Source organism: Diceros bicornis, chromosome 27 (assembly GCF_020826845.1).
Source record: "Diceros bicornis minor isolate mBicDic1 chromosome 27, mDicBic1.mat.cur, whole genome shotgun sequence".
Taxonomy (NCBI): domain Eukaryota; kingdom Metazoa; phylum Chordata; class Mammalia; order Perissodactyla; family Rhinocerotidae; genus Diceros; species Diceros bicornis.
This window is the reverse complement of record NC_080766.1, coordinates 11,208,879-11,233,026: the sequence shown is the minus strand read 5'-3', so window position 1 is coordinate 11,233,026 and position 24,148 is coordinate 11,208,879. Positions and strand designations below refer to the sequence as shown.

Below are 24,148 nucleotides of genomic sequence, written 5' to 3'. Positions count from 1 at the left end.
AAAATATATATATATATAAAAAAGAATAATAATGAAGAAAGATTACACAACAGTTTACTTGATATTTGTTGAACACTTATTTGCTGTTAAACATAGACTTTAAAAGCCTTTAAAATGCAAACAGGGACTCTTCTTTTATTATCAGATTATTTCATTTTATCCAGGTAAAATAAACTTTCGAAAGAAAGCATAGAATAGTACACAGCATCGTATAAAAAGCGTCTTAGTCCATCTGGGCTGCTATAACAAAATATCACAGACTGGGTGGCTTACAAACAACAGAAATTTATTTCTCACAGTTCTGAAGGATGCGAGTCCAAGATGGGGGTGCCAGCATGGCTGGAAGAGTGCCCTCTTCCAGCTCACAGACTTCTTGCTGTATCTTCACCTGGCAGGAAGGGCTGGGGGTCTCTCTGGAGCCTCTTTTATAAGCGTGCTAATCGTATTCAGAGGGCTCCACCCTCCCAACTTAAGCATCTCCCAAAGTCCCACCTACTAGCACCATCACATCAGGCATTAGAATGTCAACATATGAATTCTGGGGGGACACAAATATTCAGACATAGCAGAAAGTATAAAAGATTTAGGGTTGGATGGGAGACATGAACGCTACCATTATTCCCAGTATAAATCAATAATCATTCATTCCTAGTACTCCACTATTTTTCCCCACGTATAAAAACAATATCAAAATTAATTCATTCACTTTTTCAGGCAAAAAGTAAGTAAAGTGTCAGAGCTCCCAAAATTTTCTAATTCAAGAAGGCAGAAAAAAGTCTGCAACATTTAAAAAAATTAGTAAGTTTAGTTCTTTAAAAAAATGACCATTAGACCTACAGCGACAATGAAACCAGCGCTATTACAGTTGCCTTGCCTCACAGTTTCCATAAAATCAGGCCTTATAAACCATAGAAAAATCAAGCTATTTGATTTATTCTTTCAAAGATTGGACCTAAAAATGCTTTAACATTCAATAACTCTTTCTTGAGTGCCTACTCTGTGCCAGGCACTGTTCTAAGAATTGAGAATATACAGTATTAGCAAACAAAACAGCAAAGGTCCCTGTTCTCGTGGAGCTTATACCGACTTAGAAAAGGGATTATTTATATTAAATTTAAATCCCTCTTATTGTATACTGTAGCTACTTTTTCTCTTTTTCACTACAGATTAAAAAGAACCTTGGCTGCTATCCCATGTTAAAATGTCTCTTTACTCCAGACAGCATGCTATTCTGGTAACTATATTATGTGTGGCAATATTTCAGCAATTTTCAGATACACTTATAATTTCATTATTTGCAAAAAACAAAACAAAACGGCAAAGCAAACATATGATGCATTTTGATTTTAAACATACCTTAAGTAACTCTAAGTTAATATTGTTAAATAATAAATGCTCATAAACATAATTCAGTCATAGGATTTATTATCATAAATGCTATGAATGCTATTGCAGGTCTAAGGAAAGGAAAGAGATACAAGGGACATAGAAATATTACATAATTATATGAGATGGGCTAAAATCCAGTAAATGTTAAACAATTTAGATAGCTTCTTATACAATCAAAGCCTGAAATCTGGAATCCAGACTTTGGGACCCACCCCTCAATCTTCCCTTGAGGAGACAGGAGAAGCTGGCTGTGTTGGCTGTGCAGACCCTGAACGCAGAACCACGTGGTCAGCCAAAGCAGAGGGAGTGGGGGGATGCTCAGCCTGCCTCTGACAGGCAGCCCCTAGGCTAACCCAGGCGGCCTTAACACAGGAGAACAGCAGAAACAAGAGCCCCATGTCACAGACCAGAAAGAGGATAACCAGAAGAATCACATCCCCAAATTGCAGGGGACTCCCATGCACACAGCATCGCCTCCCATTTATGTGGCTCATCACAAAATCAATTCTATCAAGACTCTATCTCTACAGGTAAAAATTCTCTCTGCATTTGCTGATTTGAAGACAGGTTTCATTTTTCTATTAAACTTTCTGTTTTCTAGATAAACTTCTGTAATACTCAATTGCTCCTTATATAAAGTTTCCAAAGGTGATGATAATACAACTAATAAGTTTGGTATCTTACCAACCAAAAAGTTCTAATTTAACACATTTTAAATTTTCCTCTATTTGGACATTTAGACTGTCTCTCCCACAGTTATAACGCATCAGTTTACATTCTAATATTTTAAATCAAACTTTGCAAACAGGATAAAAAGAAAAAAAGTTCAAATAAAAACAGGAGAGAAGAAAGTACCTTTAATTTGGATCCATGTGGTACTAGAAGGGATTTATCCTGCTTTGGTGGGATATACAGATCCCATTTTCCATAATCCAGTTTTTTATATGGGTACGAAAATGGATTCCAATCATCTAAAAAAATAAAATAGATCAGTTAACAATAGCATGATAGGACTAATATTTAATGAATTTCAAGCAAAGCATAATATGCTGCCTACTAGTACAAAATCAAATTGTCTAAAATATATTGTTTTCTAAGGTGTTAATCAAAACACCCTCCTAGCCATTTAGATAAAGCAGGTTATTCTTAATCTGTTTTTAAAAAAAGTATTTCAAAGTTTGTCCTGTGCCCCTTAAAATTAAAGATCACAACATTTTCAATTGTACTTTCAACTCCAATACTTCTATCAATAAATAGAATGTAAAAGAAAATGATGGGACCTTTTTTAAAGAAACACCATGAACAAAGACAACATGAAAAAATAGAAATGCATTGTAGGCTATTAGATAAGATACATGTCATGGTAGAAAAATGATAAAAAAATAATTAAAATCATATTGTATTTACTCAAATTCATAAGCATGTAACAGAATTGAGTTAAAATCTAAAGAAATGCCTCAAGCAAGAAAGGGAAAAGGTTATAAATTATAGGGGGCAAAGGAAAGGAGGATTGTAGATCCTAGAAGAAAGCCAAAATGAACAACAGACCCATGCACACATAGACACTTAACATATATCAGCAGTGGCATTACAAATCACTGAGTAAAGGACACACTGTTTAATAAGTAGTGCTAGGACATTTAATTATTCTTATGGAAAAAACGAAATGGATCTCTACTTAATAATATGCCCAAGAATCACTTGAATATAGGTTAATGTTTAAATATGATAGGCAAAACTGTAAAATGTTCAGAAGGAAATATATTTATAATCTTGGGTTTAAAAAGTGTTTTTTAGACAAGATACAAAAAAACTTTCACAAAACATTAAGAAAAAGTCTGATAAATTTGACCGCTAAAATTATAACCTTATCTTCATAGATGGATGGATAGAAAGACAGAATGACAAGACAAGCTACCAAATGGGAGAATATATTTGTAATGAATATACCAAGAGAGAGCATCCAAATATATGAGGAACATCTATAAGCCAATGAGAAAAAGAAAACAAACCAATAGAAAAATGGACAAAGATCATCAGAGGAGGACACATGAATGGCCACTAAACTTAGCTCAGGCTCACTCATAATTAGGGAAACACAAATTAACACAACGATGAGATGCCATTTCCCACACATTGGATAAGCAAAAATTAAAAGTTTGAAAATATCAAGTAGTCAGCAAGGACATAAAATAACACTGCAGCTGAGGGTATAAATTGGTGGAACAACTTGGGATTATATAGCAAAGCTGCATTAGCTCTAAGGCCCAACAATTCTACTCCTAGGTAATAACCTAGAGAAATTCTCACAAATGTGCACAAGAAAGCATTCAAAAATGTTCACTGAGGGCCAGCACCGTGGCTTAGTGGTTAAGTGTGCACGCTCCACTACTGACGGCCCGGGTTCGGATCCCGGACGCGCACCGACGCACCGCTTCTCCAGCCATGCTGAGGCTGCGTCCCACATACAGCAACTAGAAGGATGTGCAACTATGACATACAACTATCCACTGGGGCTTTGGGGAAAAAAAAGGAGGAGGATTGGCAATAGATGTTAGCTCAGAGCCGGTCTTCCTCAGCAAAAAAAAAAAGAGGAGGATTAGCACGGATGTTAGCTCAGGGCTGATCTTCCTCAAAAAAAAAAAAAAATGTTGATTGAGGGGCCAGCCCAGTGGCATAGCAGTTAAGTTCACACACTCTGCTTCAGTGGCCCGAGGTTCGCAGGTTCAGATCCCCAGTGCAGACCTACGCACCACTTATCAAGCCATGCTGTGGCAGGTGTCATACATATAAAGTAGAGGAAGATGGGCAGAGATGTTAGCCCAGGGCCAATCTTCCTCACCAAAAAAAAAAAAAAAATTTCATTGAAGAATTGTTTGCAATAGCAAAAAATGGAAGCTATCAAAATTTAAATCAGCTACAAAGTGGGTAAACACATTGTCAATAATTAACAACAGGATGTTATAGAATGATATAAACTGAATGGATTACAGCAAATAAATCAACACACACAAATAGCTAAAACATGCAAGTTAATTTCAAAAGAGTATAGAAGAATAGCATTTATAGCAAGCTCAAGAAATAAGCAAAATAGCTTTATATAATATTTATGGATACATATGTATGTAGTAAAAATATCAAAAGAGAAATGAGAATGTTAAACATCAAATTCTATGGGTGATTTACCCAGGGTAGAAGAAAGGGAACACAGGGAGCTTCAATAATATCTGTAATATTTTATTTCTTAAGGTAGGTCATATACACAGAGATGCTTATTACATTATTCCCTATTCATTTATGCCTAAAATATTTCACAGTTCTAAAAAAAATTAAGCAGCCCTGTGATGCTATGCACTGCAATGCTGTGACATTAGATGCTCAACCGAAGAGATAACAGAAGCATCAGGAAGCTCACTTTAGGCCATGATTTCCTTCTTTACACACCAACTCTTTCACCCATCAGCTCTAAGGATCTTCACTCCCAACCAGTCTGAACACTGGGGGTAAGAAACAACATTTAATTAAAGATCCTTCTAAACATTTCCCTGCTCCCCATCACAAGGACGATCTGAAAGGAGCCTGCAGCTCCATAGGCTCTGTGTTGCTATACTCTCTGGCTCCTGGAACCCCAAATACGTCTCACCTATAAATGGTGTGACATTCCTTTTCCAAAGAAAAGAATTTTAGAGTATAATTAGAGAGAAAAAAAGCTTGAAATATGAATATGTGGGTACTGTAACACTTTATACATTTACTGAATGTCTTTGTTTTTGTTCTTTCGTGAGGAAGATCAGCCCTGAGCTAACATCCATGCTAATCCTCCTCTTTTTGCTGAGGAAGACCGGCTCTGAGCTAACATCTATTGCCAATCTTCCTCCTTTTTTTTTCCCCCAAAGCCCCAGTAGATAGTTGTATGTCATAGCTGCACATCCTTCTAGTTGCTGTATGTGGGACGCGGCCTCAGCATGGCCGGAGAAGCGGTGCGTCGGTGTGCGCCTGGGATCCGAACCCGGGCCGCCAGTAGCGGAGTGCGTGCACTTAACCGCTAAGCCACGGGGCCGGCCCTGAATTTCTTTTTAAGCTTATCACTTAAGACAATTAAGCTTAAGACAAGCAGCAGATCTTTTCCTGGTTAGTTAGATCTGAAAATAAAGGGTACAGCTCATTAGTTCATTCATTCATTCATTAAATACATACTGAGTGCTTAATGCAGGTCCTGCTCAATGCTAAACTCAAAATTAGTGTTCAGAATGACAGTCATATCTCCTCAAGAAAAGGTTAAATAGAGTAACAGTACACCAAAATGAACAGTAAAATTTATAATGCAGGATCCACTGAAAACTCAACTATAAATAGGATGTTGTTACTTTGAAACTTCAATTATATGGGAAATTTACATACGCAGATTTATTAAAAAAACTGTTTTCAGTAATATGAAAATCACGTGTTTTTGAATATTAGTTTTTGAATACCAATTGAACTAGCTCTTCAGCTCGCAGTCACTTAAGTTTTAAGATCTATTTAAACAAGTATTAATATTTTTATTAAGAAAAAATACTTTTACTGAATCATATTTTCCTTTTATATCTTAGAGATCTAAATCTCCTAATGCATATGTTGATTATTTGTAGTAATTCTACATTGTGAAAAAATATATTTTCTATCATCTTTAAGAGTTTCATTTTACTAGCACACCTCCACCTCGTGGAAACTCAGGTGTTGACTTTCACTACAGGTACATTTTTCTTGCCAAACACCAACCTTCAAAGAAAGATTTAGAACATCTTCACGTATGCCCCCAAAGAAAATGCAGTCCACCAACCATCATAAGGAATGTAGAATATACTAAAGAGTTCATGTGGGAGAGAGAGAGGAAGCTTTATAAGGCATACATGCATGAAACTTGAGATTTTTTCATTAGACAATTCTCTCCCCACGTAAATCCCTCTTCAGCCACACGACCACCAGTCTTTCATCTCCTTGAATCTTTCTCCAATCTCTGCTCAGCCCTAAATTTTCCTCACTCTTCTGACTTTATTAAATAGTGTTCCTTCTTTTTATTCAAAACATTCACTGACACCAACCAAAATACCTACCTCTACCGTATTGCAGGCATATGAAAATTTTTTTCCAATAAAACTAGTTTCTCCCTAAAATGGGTTTCCCAAAATAGCTAATAAGAACATAAGCTTTTCTCCATAGGGTACACATATCTAAGGCCCAGAACAGAATAATCAAAAAAATCATTGGATTTGAACCTGTTCTTATAAACTTAACGTTAAACACTTAGTTAAGAAAGAAGGAACTATCATTAAGGTATATATATATAGGTATGATTGCAGAAACCAATTGTGGAAGTATACAATTAAAAATAAACAAAAATTAAATGTCAAATGATTGGTTTAAAAATATAAATTAAAAATGAATTTTTTGTTTTTAAATAAAATTTGCTTTAGAAAAACACAGAAGGCAAAATAATAAAAGTTGAAAGACAAATTTTAGGGAAATTTATGTCTTGTGAAATAAGTCATGAGGCTATTCCTAAATATAACTGAAAATAAAGTAATAATAACAAAAACAAGAATAATAATGATCAATAGTTCTAAGCCATATCAGAATATATCTAAAGAGAACACTTTTAGAACTAGATGACTCAAACTTTTTTCATTTTAATCTTGTATGACTTATTTTCTAAGTACACAAAACAGAATTAATTTTAATTAAGTACTTAATGCAAATAGTTTGTATCCCTATATAGGCCTCAGGATAGAACCAAAATATCCCATCACCACATGTGACAATTATTTGCTTCTCTATCAAGCACAGAACTATACATTGAGAGTTCTGTAGTTCAGTGGTTCTCAAACTTCAGCTCACACCACAATCACCTGGACTTATTAAAGCAGATTGCTGTGCCCCACCCTCAGAGTTTTTGATTCAGTAGGTCTGAAGTGTGGCCTAATAATTTGCAGTTCTAACAAGTTCACAGGTGATGCTGATACTACTGGCCTGGGCACCACACTTTAGAAACAACTGCCTGATTCAATTGTTGTGTTCAGGTTCTACTCTTAGCTTTGTGAGTGATTTTCTAGATTAAATTAAATTTATAGACTACCATATAATGTTCTAAATCAATAGGTGAAGGAAATTCTGAAATAGAACATACAATAATACTTCAAGGCAAATATTACATGAAATTTAGGATTTAGGATTTGAGAATAAATAGGGTTGTAAAGCCCAGAAGGATGACTAATGAGATAAAGATTATAGAACACATCTGAGATATTAAAGAATTTGAATGTATTAATGCAACAGAACAAAAACTGACAATTTGAACATGAAGACCATTACTCAATATACTGTTTTTTTTTGCGTGTGTGTGTGAGGAGATCAGCCCTGTGCCAACATCCGCCAATCCTCCTCTTTTTTTGCTGAGGAAGACAGCCCTGGGCTAACATCTGTGCCCATCCTCCTCCACTCTATATGGGACGCCGCCACAGCATGGCTTGCCAAGCAGTGCGTCGGTGCGCGCCCGGGATCCGAACCAGCGAACCCCGGGCCGCCGCAGCGGAGCGCGCGCACCCAACCGCTTGCGCCGCCGGGCCTGCCCCTCAATATACTGTTTTTAACGTCTATAGATAATGTTTTCTAGAATATTCTCACCAAGAGATAGCTTGATTAAAACGTATAGGTCACTGATCATAAAATAAAAATTTGAAGGCTTTTTCCTAGAAAAGTAATAGTAAAGTTTTTAAATGTTAACATACGAACTCATCTTCCTTTCTATGCCTCATTTACTACCATAACCTAGACATTGCTAGGTTTGAGGGTTAGGAACCCCCAAAACAATGTGTGTTTATTATTCTGGTTTTGGTAAAATTTTAAGAATATGTTTCCTGCTTGCATAAATTATTTTATTATAACATTTTCTACGACATTTGATGTTGATCAAGTTAGGATAACCTTACACATTTTTAAAGCAAACATTTTAATAGGTATTTTATTATTAACAGGCTCAAATTCATCATCCTATTTGATAATGCAAAAGATGCTATTTGTCCATAGACTCAAAACCAGCAGACAAAATTTAAATCGAGAAATAGAAAAAAAAAACGATGTGTGATGCACAGTTTAATATGAACTACAAACACACATTCGGCACAGGCGATCAAACATTAACTAAGGTCACTGCATCAGGCGCACAAACTCTAGATTTATCTCAAACCCAACAACCTTTCTTTTTTCTAATGTAATAATCCTCACATAAAAATCTTAAATGTCAGCTTCCTTCAAATATTTCAAAACTCTTTAACTCACAGTAAAGTATTTCTCTTCATCAGCACTTAGCTGCAGAATTTTTTGAGTTTAATATAAATTTTCCCCATGCATGGTTGGAATGGTTCCATCTTACCGTGCAGAGCCTTACACTTTTGATGCAGATGCCAATGTACTGAAGAACATGGTCCACACTTGGGCCAACTCCTGCCACATGCAAGCCTCACCAAGCAGTGAGGGAAGATTCCAGATGAACGCAGCAGGCAGGGTTAACATAAGGCAGTACTGGCCCATACAGCAGATTTCAGTCACTTCACGTCTGAGTGGATGTCACTTATGTCATAACAGTTGTTAAATATTTGGAGTATCACCTCCTTAAAGCAAGTCAACACCCTTCCCCATCATAAAATGTTATTTAATTTTTTCAAGGTTTTGTGGTTTTTCTTGGAAACTGTATCATTTTATTATTAAGGAATCCACTTCTACGACTGTCATGAAGCCCAGGCTGGGTTAACAGTGATGAGTTCTGGAGGTAACTACACCCACTCTGGACTTTCAGGTTATAACGACTGTCCTCTCTGTACCTCAACCGAAAACCCAGACCTATGAGGCTTCAATCCCTGTCCTCCTATTCCTGGAAGATACCAAAGCCAACTATGTAGGAGGATTTTCCAGAGAAGACAACTTGGTCTTCCCAGAAGACAAATCCTCTACTTTGCTTTATGAGGCAGATAGCAACCCCGAACCACAGACAGGTTGGGACCTGCGCAGGCCTCAATTGTTTCAAGGTTTTTATCATGCAGCGTTTACACAGATTTATAATGCAAAGTCGGCTTGTCAAGATGGAAGTTGGGGACTTCTACCGTGTCAAGGAAGCCTCCGTTCTATTCCCGAAAAATCATAAGGTCCAGAACTGGAACTTCCTATGACCTTGCCCTTATCCTGGATTACGGGAGAACAACACATTCTTTGGGGATGGAGGACAGTAGTCTTTCTGACATACACTCCTGTGCTTGTTGATCTCCACCTCTCGTTCCCCTCCAGATAATTCTTCCCCTCAGTTGGGTACCTGAGAATCATCTTTCTTCAATTTCTGCTGGCAGCTGCTACCCTGGGAACGCCCTTAAGGCCTCCAGCATTATTTCTTAGGGGAAACTGCTCTTAATATACATTAGGTTAGCTGTGCTTTTCAAGAACAAAATCTAGAGTATGGCAGAGTGCCACTAACTTCAGAACCAATGGGACACTAATATCTCATTATTTTAAAGAACAATGGTGCTTAATCTTGTGAGAAATAGCTTTCTGGAAAGGGAACAGATCAAATACTATAGAGCTTCACTTATTAAACTGTTCTTTTCAACGCATGCACAGAAGAAAACGGCTCCATGATCAAAAACAGTGTGGCAAATATGACTTCAAATAGAATTAACTGTGTTTCTCTCTTTTTTTTTTTTGTGAGGAAAATTAGCCCTGAGCTAACATTTGTTGCCAATCCTCCTCTTTGTGCTGAGGAAGATTGGCCCTGGGCAAACATCTGTGCCCATCTTCCTCTACCTTATATGGGACACCACCATAGCATGGCTTGACAAGTGGTGCATTGGTCCACACCCTGGACCCAAACCTACGAACCCCAGGCCACCGAAGCAGAGCGCATGAACCTAGCCACTATGCCACCGGACCGGCCCCAACTGTGTTTCTTATTATAGGAATAGTATTTATATTATGATACTTCTTATGAAAGAAAGGGTGTGATAAATGAATATATGTAGTTTCTTGTGATTTCAAAAACCATGAAAACATAACCCAAAAAATGAACAGAAACAAATATATGTGGAGGGAGAACATAGATTGTAGTCTTCTAGGATTGTACCTTGTTATATCATGACTATAGAACCAGGTAAACAATTTGCAAAACTAGAAAATTTAATAAGTTAAAAAGGAGGAAAAACAAGAAAACAAAATCCCTTAAAACGGAAACAAACTGAGGGGCTGGCCCTGTGACTTAGCGGTTAAGTGCTCGCGCTCCACTACTGGCTGCCCGGGTTGGGATCCCAGGCGTGCACTGACACACCGCTTCTCCGGCCATGCTGAGGCCGCGTCCCACATACAGCAACTAGAAGGATGTGCAACTATGACATACAACTATCTACTGGGGCTTTGGGGGAAAAAAAAAGGAGGAGGATTGGCAATAGATGTTAGCTCAGAGCTGGTCTTCCTCAGCAAAAAGAGGAGGATTAGCATGGATGTTAGCTCAGGGCTGATCTTCCTTACAAAAAAAACAAAAAAACTGGCAGATTGTTAAAAAAAAAAAAAAAACAGAAACAAACTTAAATAAACGAAGTTACGTGATGGATGGTATTTGGAGGTGGGGCCTTTGGGAGGTCATTAAGTCATGAGGGTAGAGCCCTCATGAGTGGGGTTAATGTCCTTATAAAAAAAGACCCCAAAGAGATTCCTGCTCCCTTCCACCATGTGAGGACACAGAGAAAAGACTGCCATCTGTGAACCAGGAAGAGGGTCCTCACCAGACACCGAATCTGCAGGCACCTTGATCTTGGACTTCCCAGCCTCCAGAACTGTGAGAAATGAATTTCTGTCATTTATAAGCCACCCAGTCTACGGTATTCTGTTATAGCAGCCCAAACAGACTAAGACAAAGATCTTCTCTAGTTTTCCATATACTAAGAAATTTTCCTAATAAAAATTTAAAAACTAATGTTATGAAGTCTCTGTGCACAAATACTTATACAAATCTCTTTCTTTGTTATCAATTATAAAAAGTGATCTTATCAAGAAAAAGATATGATTTTTATTTATTTATGGTTCTAAATACAGATTAACAAACTACTTTCTGGATAGGCAGTTACAGTTCATACTCCCACCAACAGCATATGAGAATGCTCAACTAACCATATCCTCATCAACATTGGGGATTATCATTTTAATAACAAGGCATGCATGCCTTGCTCAACCAGGATTCACTAAGAGAATTAAGCCCTAATGCCCTAAGGATCCATCATATACAATAAATTAACTTCTCTTCAATGCATCTAGCACAGTATTCACTATGTACCACACTTGGGGGAATTAAGAAAAAAGGCATCCAAATCATTTTCAGTGTTCTGTGGATCAGCTGCAAAACCAGCATGAGAAAAGTTGCCTCTCATTATTGTGCTAGGTATAATAGAAAGCTTTTGATATGCAGAGTTTTCATTTCTCTTCAAAACAGACTATAATTATAACTTTTGATTATTTTCTTTAATCCTATTGTTATCTGGGAGGAATTGGGTGGTGGATATATATTTTGTTTTAAACTTTTTCATTTATTTCTAGTTTTACTGAAATGAATTTAACAATGTAGTGGACTTCATGGCCTAATACAGTTGGTAATCAATCCATTTATTTATTTACCAATCTATTTATTTCTAGCAGTATAAACCATTTAATTATCTCAAAATAGATTTTATGGAAAACTCCAGCATAGAAACTATATAAAACACGTAAATGCAGAGTTGCTTTGCCTGAAGTGCCCCACCTACTTGGGCCTCCTCCTCACTTCTGACCCTCCCTTTCAGAGCCTACCACTCAAAACTCAGTTCTAGAAAGTGCTCCAATGTATGATCTATCTTTGTAGATATTCCACAGAGCCTTGAAAATATGTAATTTCACTTGTTTCAGATTCTCCATTTATTTTTAGTTTCCTTGATCCATTACAAGTTAAGAGAATATTAAATTCTATCACGACAATTGGGTCTGCAAATTTATCCAACTTCTAACAATTCTTGCCATCCATACTTGACCAAAAATAAATATTATTTGGGACCTAAGGATAAAGGCATTTATCTTTGCTGTGACTTATACTATTGATCTCTACGCCATTTTACCTGGATTTGTTTTTGGTCTGGATTTGACCATCCTTTTATTATACAATATTTCAGTGACAGTAAAGCAGAAGAAAATTAATGGTTAAAGCTCAGAAGAGATATATTATTTGCTTAGAAAGAACACAGAAAAGGACAAAGTAGAAAGGAGAAAGAATGGGAGAGAGGTACTAATGCAACATGATCGATCATCAGAAGCAGTGACAGCACTCCATGGGCCAAGGTGGCCCTCAATTATGTTTTAACCGCCAGTACACTGAACTGTATCCCTCCATGTCAGCAAACATCTGGAACTGAGTAGGGGGCTCCCTTAGAGCACACACTCCAGCTCACTGTTATACGCCATATCACTCGCGATTGCAACCTCACCCATTTCTGAGTTCCGTGGCTTCAGGACAGAATTGAGTTTAGAAACTCTTCTCCACACCCTAAAATACAATCTTTCATCTGAAGATATTCCACGTGAATCAGCTCCTGGTGTGGGGGCATGTGAGGGGCCTGTGATAATCAGGAAAGCAATTATATAGGTCTCCTTCCACCCTACAGCCACTCATGAAAATACACCAATGAAAGTGAAATAATATTTCTAACATGTCTAGCAATGCAACAGAAATAATCCCATCTGCCCATGGCCAATTGATTTTCAACAAGGGTGACCAAGACCATTCAATGGGGAAAGAATAGTCGTCTCAACAAATAGTGCTAGGACAACTGGATCTCCACATACAAAAGAATAAATTTGGACCTTTATCTCAAAATATATATAAAACTAACTCAAAATGGATCAAAGACTTAAATGTAAGAGCTAAACTATAAAACTCTTAGAGGAAAACACAGGAGTAAGTCTTTGTGACCTCAGTTCTTAAATATGGCACCACAAGTACATGTAACAAAAGAAGAAAAATGATAAATTGGACTTCTTCAAAATTAAAAATTTTATGTGTCAAAGGACACTATCACGAAAGTGAAAAGACAACCCACAGAATGGGAGAAAATATTTGGAAATCATATATCTGACAAGGGACTTAAGTCTAGAATATACAAAGAACATTTACAACTCAATAATAAAAAGACAAGCAATTTTAAAAAGGAGTAAAGGGTTGGAATAGACAATTCTACAAAGAAATTGTAGAAATGGCCGATAAGCACATGAAAAGATGCTCAACTTCATTAGTCCTTAGGAAAATGCAAATCAAAACCACAATAAGGCACCACTTAATTCATATTAGGATGGCAATAGTCAAAAAGATGGAAAATATTTGTTGGCAAGGATATGGGGTAACTGCAAACCTCATTCAATGCTGGTGGGAATGTAAAACAATGCAGCCACCTTGGAAAACAATCTGGAAGTTCCTCAAAAGCTAAAGATAGAATTACCATTTGACCCAGCAATTCCACTCCTAGTTATACGCCCAATAGAAATGAAAATACATGTCCATACAAAAACTTGCATATGAATATTCATAGTAGCAGCATTCATAATAGTCAAAAGGTAAAAATAACACAAATGTCTATCAATTAATAAATGGATTAAAAAAAAGTTACATATCCATACAATGGACTATTACTTGGCCATAAAAAGGGATAAAGTACTGAGATATGATACAACATGGATGAACCTTGAAAACTTTATGTTAAGTGAAAGAAGCCAGTCAAAAAAGACCACATATTTTGTAATTCCATTTATATGAAATATCCAGGATAGGCAAATTCATAGAGACAGAAAGTACATAAGTGGTTGCCCAGGGCTAGAGGAGGAATGGGAAGATCATGGAATGATAGCTAAAAGGTCAGGGTTTCTTTTGGGGTGATGAAAATGTTCTAAAATCGACTGTGGTCATGGTTGCACAGCTCTGTTTTCAGTATATTAAAAATAACGGAATTACACTTTACATAGATAAGTTGTACGGTATGTGAATTATATCTCCATTATATCCCAAAGCTTTTAAAAATTTTTACAAAGTCAAGTAGCCTTTTTCTGCTCACTTCTATTAAGTTTTTGCCCCAGACTAGAATCAGGTTCTATCAGAGCTATCATACAGGCAAAGACCACCTAGGGAGACGTATACAAAAATTTAATGCTGAGAAGATAACCTGGTCAATAAGTAGAATGAAGAGTCAAGTTGGATAGCCGAAGACTTCTTGAAAGAGAAAATGATTAAATGTCTCAAGGCTTTGCAAAGCTATAACAATGCGACCACATTAGAAGCTGGGGAAAAAACAGGCTTTTAAGCAAAGAAAACGTCTCTCTCCTCGTCTGGAGCCCCGAGTAGCAGTAGCTGTATGAGTGATTATCAACAAAGCAGATCAAGCTGCTGCTGCTGCTGTGAACTTACCACGCACTACAGAAGAGCCGCAGAAGGACAAGAAACCCCAACACTATCAGACGATCCACGCCCTTAAGGGAAAAAAACAGTTTGAGCAGAGGCTTCTCAAAACTAATGATACAGGAATAGAAAGTTTTATTATGATAGAAGTAATAAAAGTCACCACAATAACAAAAACAGGATGACTTGGTGACACCGATGGCAGCAGCAGTAGTTATGGACTATCCGCAGTGCTTAAATTCAGTATCTTCCTCAATTATCTCAACAGCCCTATCAAGTAGTAGGATGGATTTCATTTGATGGAAGAGGAAACAGGCTCACATGGGGAGAGCAACAAGGGTCAAGACCCACAGCTATTAAGTGACAGAGCTAGGATTTGAATCCATGTCAGTCTGATTCCTGCTTCTGCCTGTGTGTGCGCTTACCCTCCAGGACACATAAACGATCTGGACCCAGTTCAGCATCTACCGACATTAGAAATGCACACAATTCATATTGGGCTCTTGAACAGATTTTCTGTCTGCACTATCAGTTACAGCTACTCTTCTGGAATCTTATGATTTAGGAAGCAAATTTTGCATGTGGATTTTTTTAACAGAAAAGCCCACTGTATGTGTTTGCAAGCCTCGAAAATGTTAGGCAGGTCTGCGGCGTTAACCAGAGAAAGAGCTATGTAAGTCTGTCCAACACAGGGCACCCTGGACCACAGTGCCCGGACAAGTCAGCATTCCCAGCCAAGCAAGTGAAGGAGCATGATTCAGGCTGCTCCCCGAACACTCAACCTTAACTGTCAACAAGCATTTTGTTACTGTTCACAATATGCCTAGCATTAACTTTGCTGTTATGGCCTTATGGAGGATAAACACAAAAGTAAAAGTGAGTGACAGTAAGACAGACAGGGAGAGAAAGACAGAGGAAGAGAGGAAAGAAGAGAGAGAGAGAATAAATAAAAATGACTCCTAGAATGGAGCAGCTTCTGGTATGTCCACAGAGAGGTAAACATACAGACTCCCTTCTTTGCACTAAAAAACTCTTGTTTTCCACTTTACAGAGAAAACTGGAGCTATTGGGCAAGAACTTCATCAGCTTTCTGCTTTCAAACCTACTAGCCAACACCTGCAGCCATCTTTACCTCCTTCCCTTTAGTCTGTCAGGAAGAAGGTTTTGTTTTTTTTCTCTTGTTCAAGGCTAATTCCTTGATTCCATTCTTTCCTTTTGTTTGTTTTCAATTATTTTCTCGTGTTCCGAGGTTTTCAAACATTCTCTCTCTTCAGGCTCTTTACCTTCAGCATTCAAATACGATGGATTGACGTATTCACTAATTATGAAATAACATCAACGATAATGAAGAGAACCTCTCTTTTGACCCAAGTCACCCTCTGGTTCTCCTGCCATTGACAGCCTAATTTCTTGACTACTATCTCTACTTCCTCATATCTCTTCAGCCCGTAAAATGTTTCCGAAATACTCTGGCAAAGATCACCAGCGACCTCCAACTTTCCAATCCCAACTGTTCTTTTCAGACTTCAATTTACGTAGGCTTTCAGTGGCATTTGAAACTTCTGGTCACTCTTTCTTGGGTGTCAAGAAATGAGTGAGTGACACCCATTTCAGTTGGTTCTCTTAAATCACAATAGTGAAGATGAAGAGGAAAAAGAGAACGGATTTGAAAGCTATTTCAGAGTTAAAATTGATAAGAAGGAGTGTTTGGTTATTAGGGTGACAGACAGTGATAATTTCTTGTTTGGGTGGTTACTAAAACAGAACATAGAGATAGAAGAGGAGACAATTTAAAGGAACTGAAGTGGTCAACAGCACCTATTACTGGAGAAACGTCAAGTAAGGAAAAGATATCTAAATTGAGGAGGGGAGGTTAAATGGAGAATGCATGTGCATAAGGGTGTTATTATTTCTTTATTACTATATTTTTTCTTATTGAAAAGAAATGTGAGTTCAGTGCAGAAAAACAAAAAATATAATCAAAAAGAGACACTAAAGCATTCATAAGAGCATGCTTATAAACTTATGCTAATACCTTAGCATAAAATTTTCTCATTTTTTTACTATCTAGGTATTTAGATGCACATATATGCGTTTCCATAATATGAATTATATATAAAATATATCTATACACACACTTTTTTAAATTCAGTTTTGTAACCTTTTCCACATACTACATAGTCAGTCAGCACTACCTCTGTCAGTACATATTCATTTATGACAGTAGCTCCCCAACATGCCTACTTTTAAAAGTTAGAAATCAGTAGACTCCACACCAGATCCTTGAATCAGATCCAAGAGTGGATCTGTACTTTTATAAAGCTCCCTAATTTTTTGCACATGCAGATTTGGTAACCAATGATCTACATACCATTCTAGAAATCTGACAGAGAATTAAGGGAGAGATTTTCTTTAGTTTTCTGATATGTTTAAGGAAGGAAAGATGTGAGCAACTTTATATGCAGAGAGAAAGGAAGCAGCAGAGGGAGAGGCTGATAGGAGAAAGATCTAGAGGTAAACAGAGTCACCATATTTAGGCAAAAAAGAGAAAGGGATTCAACGTATGGATTCACGACATCAATTTCTTCAACTAACTTTTGAAAGCACCTGGGAAGGATGAATATAGATATACAGAGATCTTATTAGGGAAATGGTTTGCAAGTTGAAATTGTCCTTGCTGCTAGCTTCTATTTCCTCTGAAAAGTAAGAGTAAGTATTAAGCTAACAGACAAGGAGGAGGCAGTGAAATAAGGGATTCTGAAGGGCGAGAGGAAACTGAAATAGCTACTGTGGAGGATGTAAAAAGGAGATGACTGGGGGGCGTGCAAATGATTTCTGTGGAGTGTTAATGGCCAGGAACCCGCAGAAACAGCAGCTCATATGGCTGGGTGATTTTCCTCATGGTGCCCAAGAGCTGCGCAGGAGCAGAGAAATTAGACAGTTTGATGTGACCAACATTGCAGATTCACAAGGCGAGTGCGGTAGAAGGCCAAGGTTCAAAAGAGATGAAACTTTCAGGAAAAGCGTGGTTGGAGAGCTTAGAGCAAGGGGTCTAGACATCAAAGAGACATAGTCATGTCAGAAAGCATCATGGATCTAGAGGTCTCATTCAGTCTAGAATAACTGGCATCATGGAGTTTAGAACAGGAAAATGCTGCTATAGCAATCTTTGTACGTGTTACACAATATATTTTGACAATGCTTTGCAAAAATCCCCCTGTCCCTCATCAGCAGCATCATCCTCCACCAAAAAAATCTTGATTGCTACCACATCACCTTCCCTAAGCATATCAAGATCTCTAAAAAGCAGAGCTACTCTATCAGATCCATAAATACATGAGTGAGAAATAAATGCTTACTGTTGTTACACGCTGAGTTTGGGATAGTGTGTTACACAGCATTACTGTGGCGAGAGCCGACCAGTGCACCAAGTAAGAGTGAGCACTACCCCTCTGAACTTCCCACAAGTAGCCTAAATCTATATCTATTAATGCACTTATTACACGTGTCTCTATAGATTTGTTTGGTTTTGACTATAAGCTATCTGAAGGCAGGGCCAAGTTTTATCTACGTGCGTATCACAACACCTAGTACAGAACCTCCACATAATAAGTACTCAACAAGTTTTCTCTGAAAAAATAAATATTCAACTTTTTATGCCAAATTGAGATCATAAGATAACTTGGCAATCGGAAATTTAGGAAAGAACAGAATTACCCAAAAAAATCATTTCTTTTTTAGTTTTGCAAGTAAACATAAATAGTATTCTTTGAATAAGACTTCATTATATATGCTGATTATAAAAAATTATCTCTATATTTAGCAAATAATGTAAATGATTAAAAAGCATAAAAACTAGCTAACTCCTTTTTATTAATCTTTCCAATTAATATAGATCACTAACTAAATTATGTAGACATAGCTTAAAAGCGAAATTATATATTTATATAACGTAAATATATTTCAGAAGATCACCTTTGAGTGGTGATATTTAATTATATATTAGACTAATTACATATAATATGTAAAGTGAAAAAGGTTACGAAATTGTAAGTTAAAAAAGTATGTGTGTATATACTATAATAATATATACAAATTATAAATAATTAATTTAATATGTATATATAATTAAATATTGCCACTCAAAAAAGGCAGCATTCTAAAATGCTCAATAAACTATTAATCTAAAGATTCACAAAATGCCTAATTATCCATATTTAAACACAAGTTAACATCTAAAATAGACTTCTATATGTGATTGTTATAACACACATAGGGCATAACTCATTAGGCTATGCTCCTTCTTTTCTGAAATCCAAAATCCAAGAAAATTGAATCACTTTTAAATGAACCAATGTGTTTATTAGATCTGTGGGGTGTAAGAAAACTTCAATAGCTACTCTATGTCATGCTGATAGAGGCATAAACTCGCAGGTTAAACTTCTCTCTTTGTAGTACAAGTTTCAATTTGGATTTTAAAAAGCTTGAGGCCATCAATTTTCACGTCTTTCCCCACTCCCATTTCAGAAATCAGAGACCCAATTTCAGGAAAATACTGGCAAGTTATATGGAGGTTTAACATGCTCAAGAATAAATCTGACTGCCATTAAGGCAATTCCATTAAAATAAAGAATATTTAAACCACTTACTATTACCAGGTTTTCTGGCTTCTAATTTAATAAAGTCAAACAAAGTGAATAATCATGTTTTCCTTAACTATTGTACTAATCATATTCAAAAACTTTAAAATTTGAAACAAAATCATTAAAATGTTTCTGCCACTTTTAACCACCTCCTAACAGAGCCTGCAAGGCTCTGCCTTCTCATCCCACAACACTCCCCCCATCACTGGAGGGCTAGGCCACTGTACCACTTTTTGAACAAACTAAGCTCCTCCATCCTCTCTTGACCATTAGCCATCTGCCCACTGCACAAACCCTTTGAACCTGATACTCTGGAGACAGAGAACTATCTGTGTCCCTGTGCCTGCTCCTGGTCTCTACGGAGCACAGTGAGGAGATCTCCACAAGCATGGGGACTGCTGTCCCACTTGAGACTGTGTGGACTCAAGCTCTCTGATACCAGGGAGACACTCAACACCAACCAAGATCATATGTTCATCCCTTCCACCCTAACTCTATGTGCATACTTTCTCTCTAAATTTCTCTCCTGAAGGTTCCCAAAGAAGTGAAGGAACTAGATCTCAGATGTAGCACTATCAATCAAGTAAGACAATAAGAGCTAGATACAGAAATAGCAACCAAAAAGTAGTAAGGCAGATATCCCTCCAGCTCTAATACTGGATCAGGCACACAGAAGAAAAGCAATAGTGTGCATTAAACAAAGAGTTATCAGAGTTACTCATTATTTTATAGTTACACGTAATATGCATTTTTAAAACTACAATAGCGATATTCTTCATCTTCAAGTATGTAGTAAACGTTTGCTAATAATCCATCTTCTTTGTTATCGTCACTACCTATCCGAACAGAATGAATAGCTCCAAACAATTCCAGAAGAGTAGCATGATCATAAATCACAATTTTAAATGATGGCAACCCTGTTTTTTAAAAATGGTTAAGCCATTTATGATTCTCTTTACTCTTTGGCTTTCCTATGCTAGACATTATAATTGTTGTTTGTAAGCATCACTAAGTCCTACTAAAATAACTCAACTGATCACGTACCTAAAACCCCACAATTCCCCTAAGATAGTACACTCAAAAGTCAGGTGGTTCTCCTTCAATACTTAAAAATATACTCACACACACACTTATATTTACACATATACTTATTTTTATTTATAGAAACAAAAAGTTGTGTGTTGTGTATGTTTGTGTGTATATATGTGAGTTCTCTTCAAGTCAGTCCACTTTGAATTTTCCTGTCTCACAACTCAAAGGTAGGAATGTAAACCATTTAATTACTTATATATCCATTGTAGTAACATATATAATATTACACATACACACACATACTCAACACTGATATCTTATAGTTTAGATATAAAATTATCCCAAAAGTATAAGTCAGCTTCTAGAGACATAAACATGAGTTTCAGATGTACATCATAGAAGTTACATGTAATTCAAGGGTCTGAAATTAGGATGCCATTGGTAAGCAGAGCCTTAATAGAATGAATATGTGTAGAATACTGGTAGCTAAACCTTTCAATTACTATTTACCAGATATGTGATTTTTGGCAGGTTATATAACTTCTTGAATTTAAATTTCTGTGTCTGTAGAATACAGAAACAACTCTCTAGTACTGTGAACAGAAGCGCAAATGGAACTCACTTCCCTTAAAGCTCATGGTCCTCAACCCTACTCCAGCTCAGTGGTTACAGCACAGAGCCTATATGCCATGAATGCAATCCTGTCTCTGGCACAGGCTAGCAAGTATGAGTTCTGTAGTCTAAGCCTCAATTTGCTCATCTGGAAAATGAGGACAGTAATAGTATCTGCCTCAACAGGCTACTGGGAAGATTTAGTGAAAGAGTTTGTATCAAGCACTTATTGAACTGTTAAGTGTTCACAACACTTTAGATGTTACATAGATATATAATAATATTGTAGATATTTATCTCTTCCTTGAAAAGCCCTCTCCTCTTTCTGTGTTATGATACGACACTCTTCTAATTTTCCTAATGCTGTTCCTTTTCACATGCCTTCACCACCTCTTCTTCCTCATCCTTACACCCCCAAATGCGAGTTTTTCACGGTTCTATCTTCAACTCTCTACTAATACTGTTCCAGTGACTTGTAAACAAAAAATCTGAAACATTTGGTGAAGGGATGAATCCAAATTCCATAAGAAAGGAATATTTTATCCTGGGGAAATTTAAGAGTAGGCTTTACCAGGTACTTATTCCACAGAAAAATTTTGTTATGCTTTCAGTTTGAGACAATACCACCACCACTGAGCCTAGCAAGAGAGTGCACACCTTCAAAAGGTAACCCAGCAAGGGTATGTTTTGACAAACTAGATGATAATGTTCATATTCTCCATTTAAACTTTGGAAAATGCCAAGCAAAGGCAAAAAATGAGTGAAGAAATATTTGTTGTGAATGTACTAGATGTCAGGCACCATGCTAAGAGCTCTCACATACACAATTTCATCTGCTCTTACTTGCTACACAGCACTATATGTAGCAGGATCTTCCTACATGGTTGATGATGAAGGTGTGAAACAAAATAAAGTCCAGATGAGGAGAATCCATCTGCTTGCAACAACAATGACTTCCCATTATCTGTATGCCTAACATGACCATGCTTTCTTACTAAGTCTCTGAGATGCAATGAATCTCGATCTTCGCTGAGAAAACATTAACAACTCTATAATGTTGCAATTACCTTTTGGGTAATGATGGTATACTTATAGGAGATTTCAGTTTGTGATTACCTCACCCTGTGGAGACGAGGAAAAAGGAGAACAAATATGGACCATTTTCTATAGAAGCTGTTCCTTTAAAAAGGAAATGAAAGTTATAGTGAATAGACTTACCTTTTGACAGAGTTTATTTTGATTTAATATGTACAATTAATCTGAGATAGTTTTGTGCTAGTCAGCATGACCTAGCCATAAAAAAATGTTTTAATTCAAGAAGAATATAGCTATAAAGCACTTAAGGTGATATTACTACTCATCTGAGTAGGTCTTAGGAGAAAGTAAGCCAGTAAAAGATAAAACCCCTCTTCTGACTCAGTAACCCTTTGACAGAAGGATCAGTGACAAGTTGATTGACAGGAGTCACAGGCCTGATCACACTGGAGTTGCAGCAACTGGTATCAATCCTGTCCCCCACCTCTACCCTGGCTTTTCTCAAGCAAGAAAACTGGCATGGCCCAAAATACAGCCCAAACCCCAGTGTCTGCTCAGAGCAAGAGATCCCCATGTCCTGAACCTAGGGGATGCATTTCCAGGGCTGAGGGGTATGGTCAAGATAAGTAGTTGACTGCACATCCTTCTGTATTCAACTTACTTTTTTTTTAATGCCTTGGGCTAGGAGTGCACAATTAGACAGGGCCACAGGGCCACAGAATGAGCTTGGAGCACTGTACTTTCCTCTAACTAACCTAAAGCTGATTCTATAACAGTAGACTTTGCAAATTTGACCAACACACGTGCACAACATATATTCTCATTTATATTTGCTTTTCTACTTTGATAATTTCATTCTTTATATGCTTTACCTTTTAGGAAAGTGCTATCCACTGGATAGTATTATAAACGAGAAACCAACCCACCAGCTGATAATTCTAAAAACACTAGGAAATATAATCCATAATGATTAAGAAATTGTGTTGACGAGGTGTTAGGAGAGGTGAGGAGGCAGATCCCCCTTTCGTTTCCAAGTTTTAGCTTAGTTTGATAAGTTTGGTTACCTTCCCCATCAAGAGAAAAGTAAACCATACTTGGAACCAAAATAGTGAGTTATAAAATTCTTTTAGAAACTTTCTTTGTATGTTCACTGTAATAGTTCAATTAAAATGTACCTTTTGGGGGCTAAACTTTATAAAGAATCCCAATTAAAGGCAAGTCCTGAATACAAGTTAAATACAAACTAACTATAAATTTAAGATTTTAAACCTATTTCTAACTTAAAGAAAGGTTAAAGCAATCTACTTTTAATTAAATATATCTATGGCAACTTAATTCCAAATCTTAAGGTTCTGCAACCGAATTTCTCATGATAAGAATATTACTAAAACTCATCTGCATTGAATGACAATCTTCCATTCCTCTCGGCTCTCCGAATCCATTATCTCTCTCATGGGAATGAATGCTTTGCTATGACTGATGATGAATAAGATATATAGGACAAATGATGCACTTTTTCATTTAAAAGACTAAAAAAGAAATTCACTTTAGTCTCCTTTCTGCCTACTTTCATTAAAATCTAAATACAGCTATTCTAAGAGATTTTTTTCTAGCTCAGTTCAGCTTGACAAAAAACGTCTCATGTATCACCTAAATCAATTACAGATTCTCTGGAAATGTACCTCAAAAGTTTCATTTGAACACTTTTTGTTTAAAAATAAACACATAAAATATCACCAAAATAAATGAGCAATCAAAATATCCTAAAAAAACAGTATCATGAAAGAGTATATTGTTTATAATTATTACTAAATTATATTCTAAGAGTCATTTCAACTTTAGAAAGTACTTAAGGAAAATAATTCCTTATTTTCTAAAATATCTTTACGAAATAGTATCCTTAATCATTTATTTTTTTACCTAAAAAGTCATACAACAATGCCCACAATATTTA

At 36.7% G+C, this 24,148-nt stretch overlaps 1 protein-coding gene across 1 annotated transcript in view; it reads right to left on the bottom strand.

The window, feature by feature from the left end:
• GBE1 (1,4-alpha-glucan branching enzyme 1) overlaps positions 1-24,148 on the bottom strand; it is a 258,313-nt gene that overhangs the window by 170,380 nt on the left and 63,785 nt on the right. Inside the window, exon 3 of the mRNA XM_058570688.1 lies at positions 2,245-2,360. Within this exon, the coding sequence (XP_058426671.1) occupies positions 2,245-2,360 (116 nt within the window). The remainder of the gene's footprint in view (positions 1-2,244; positions 2,361-24,148) is intronic.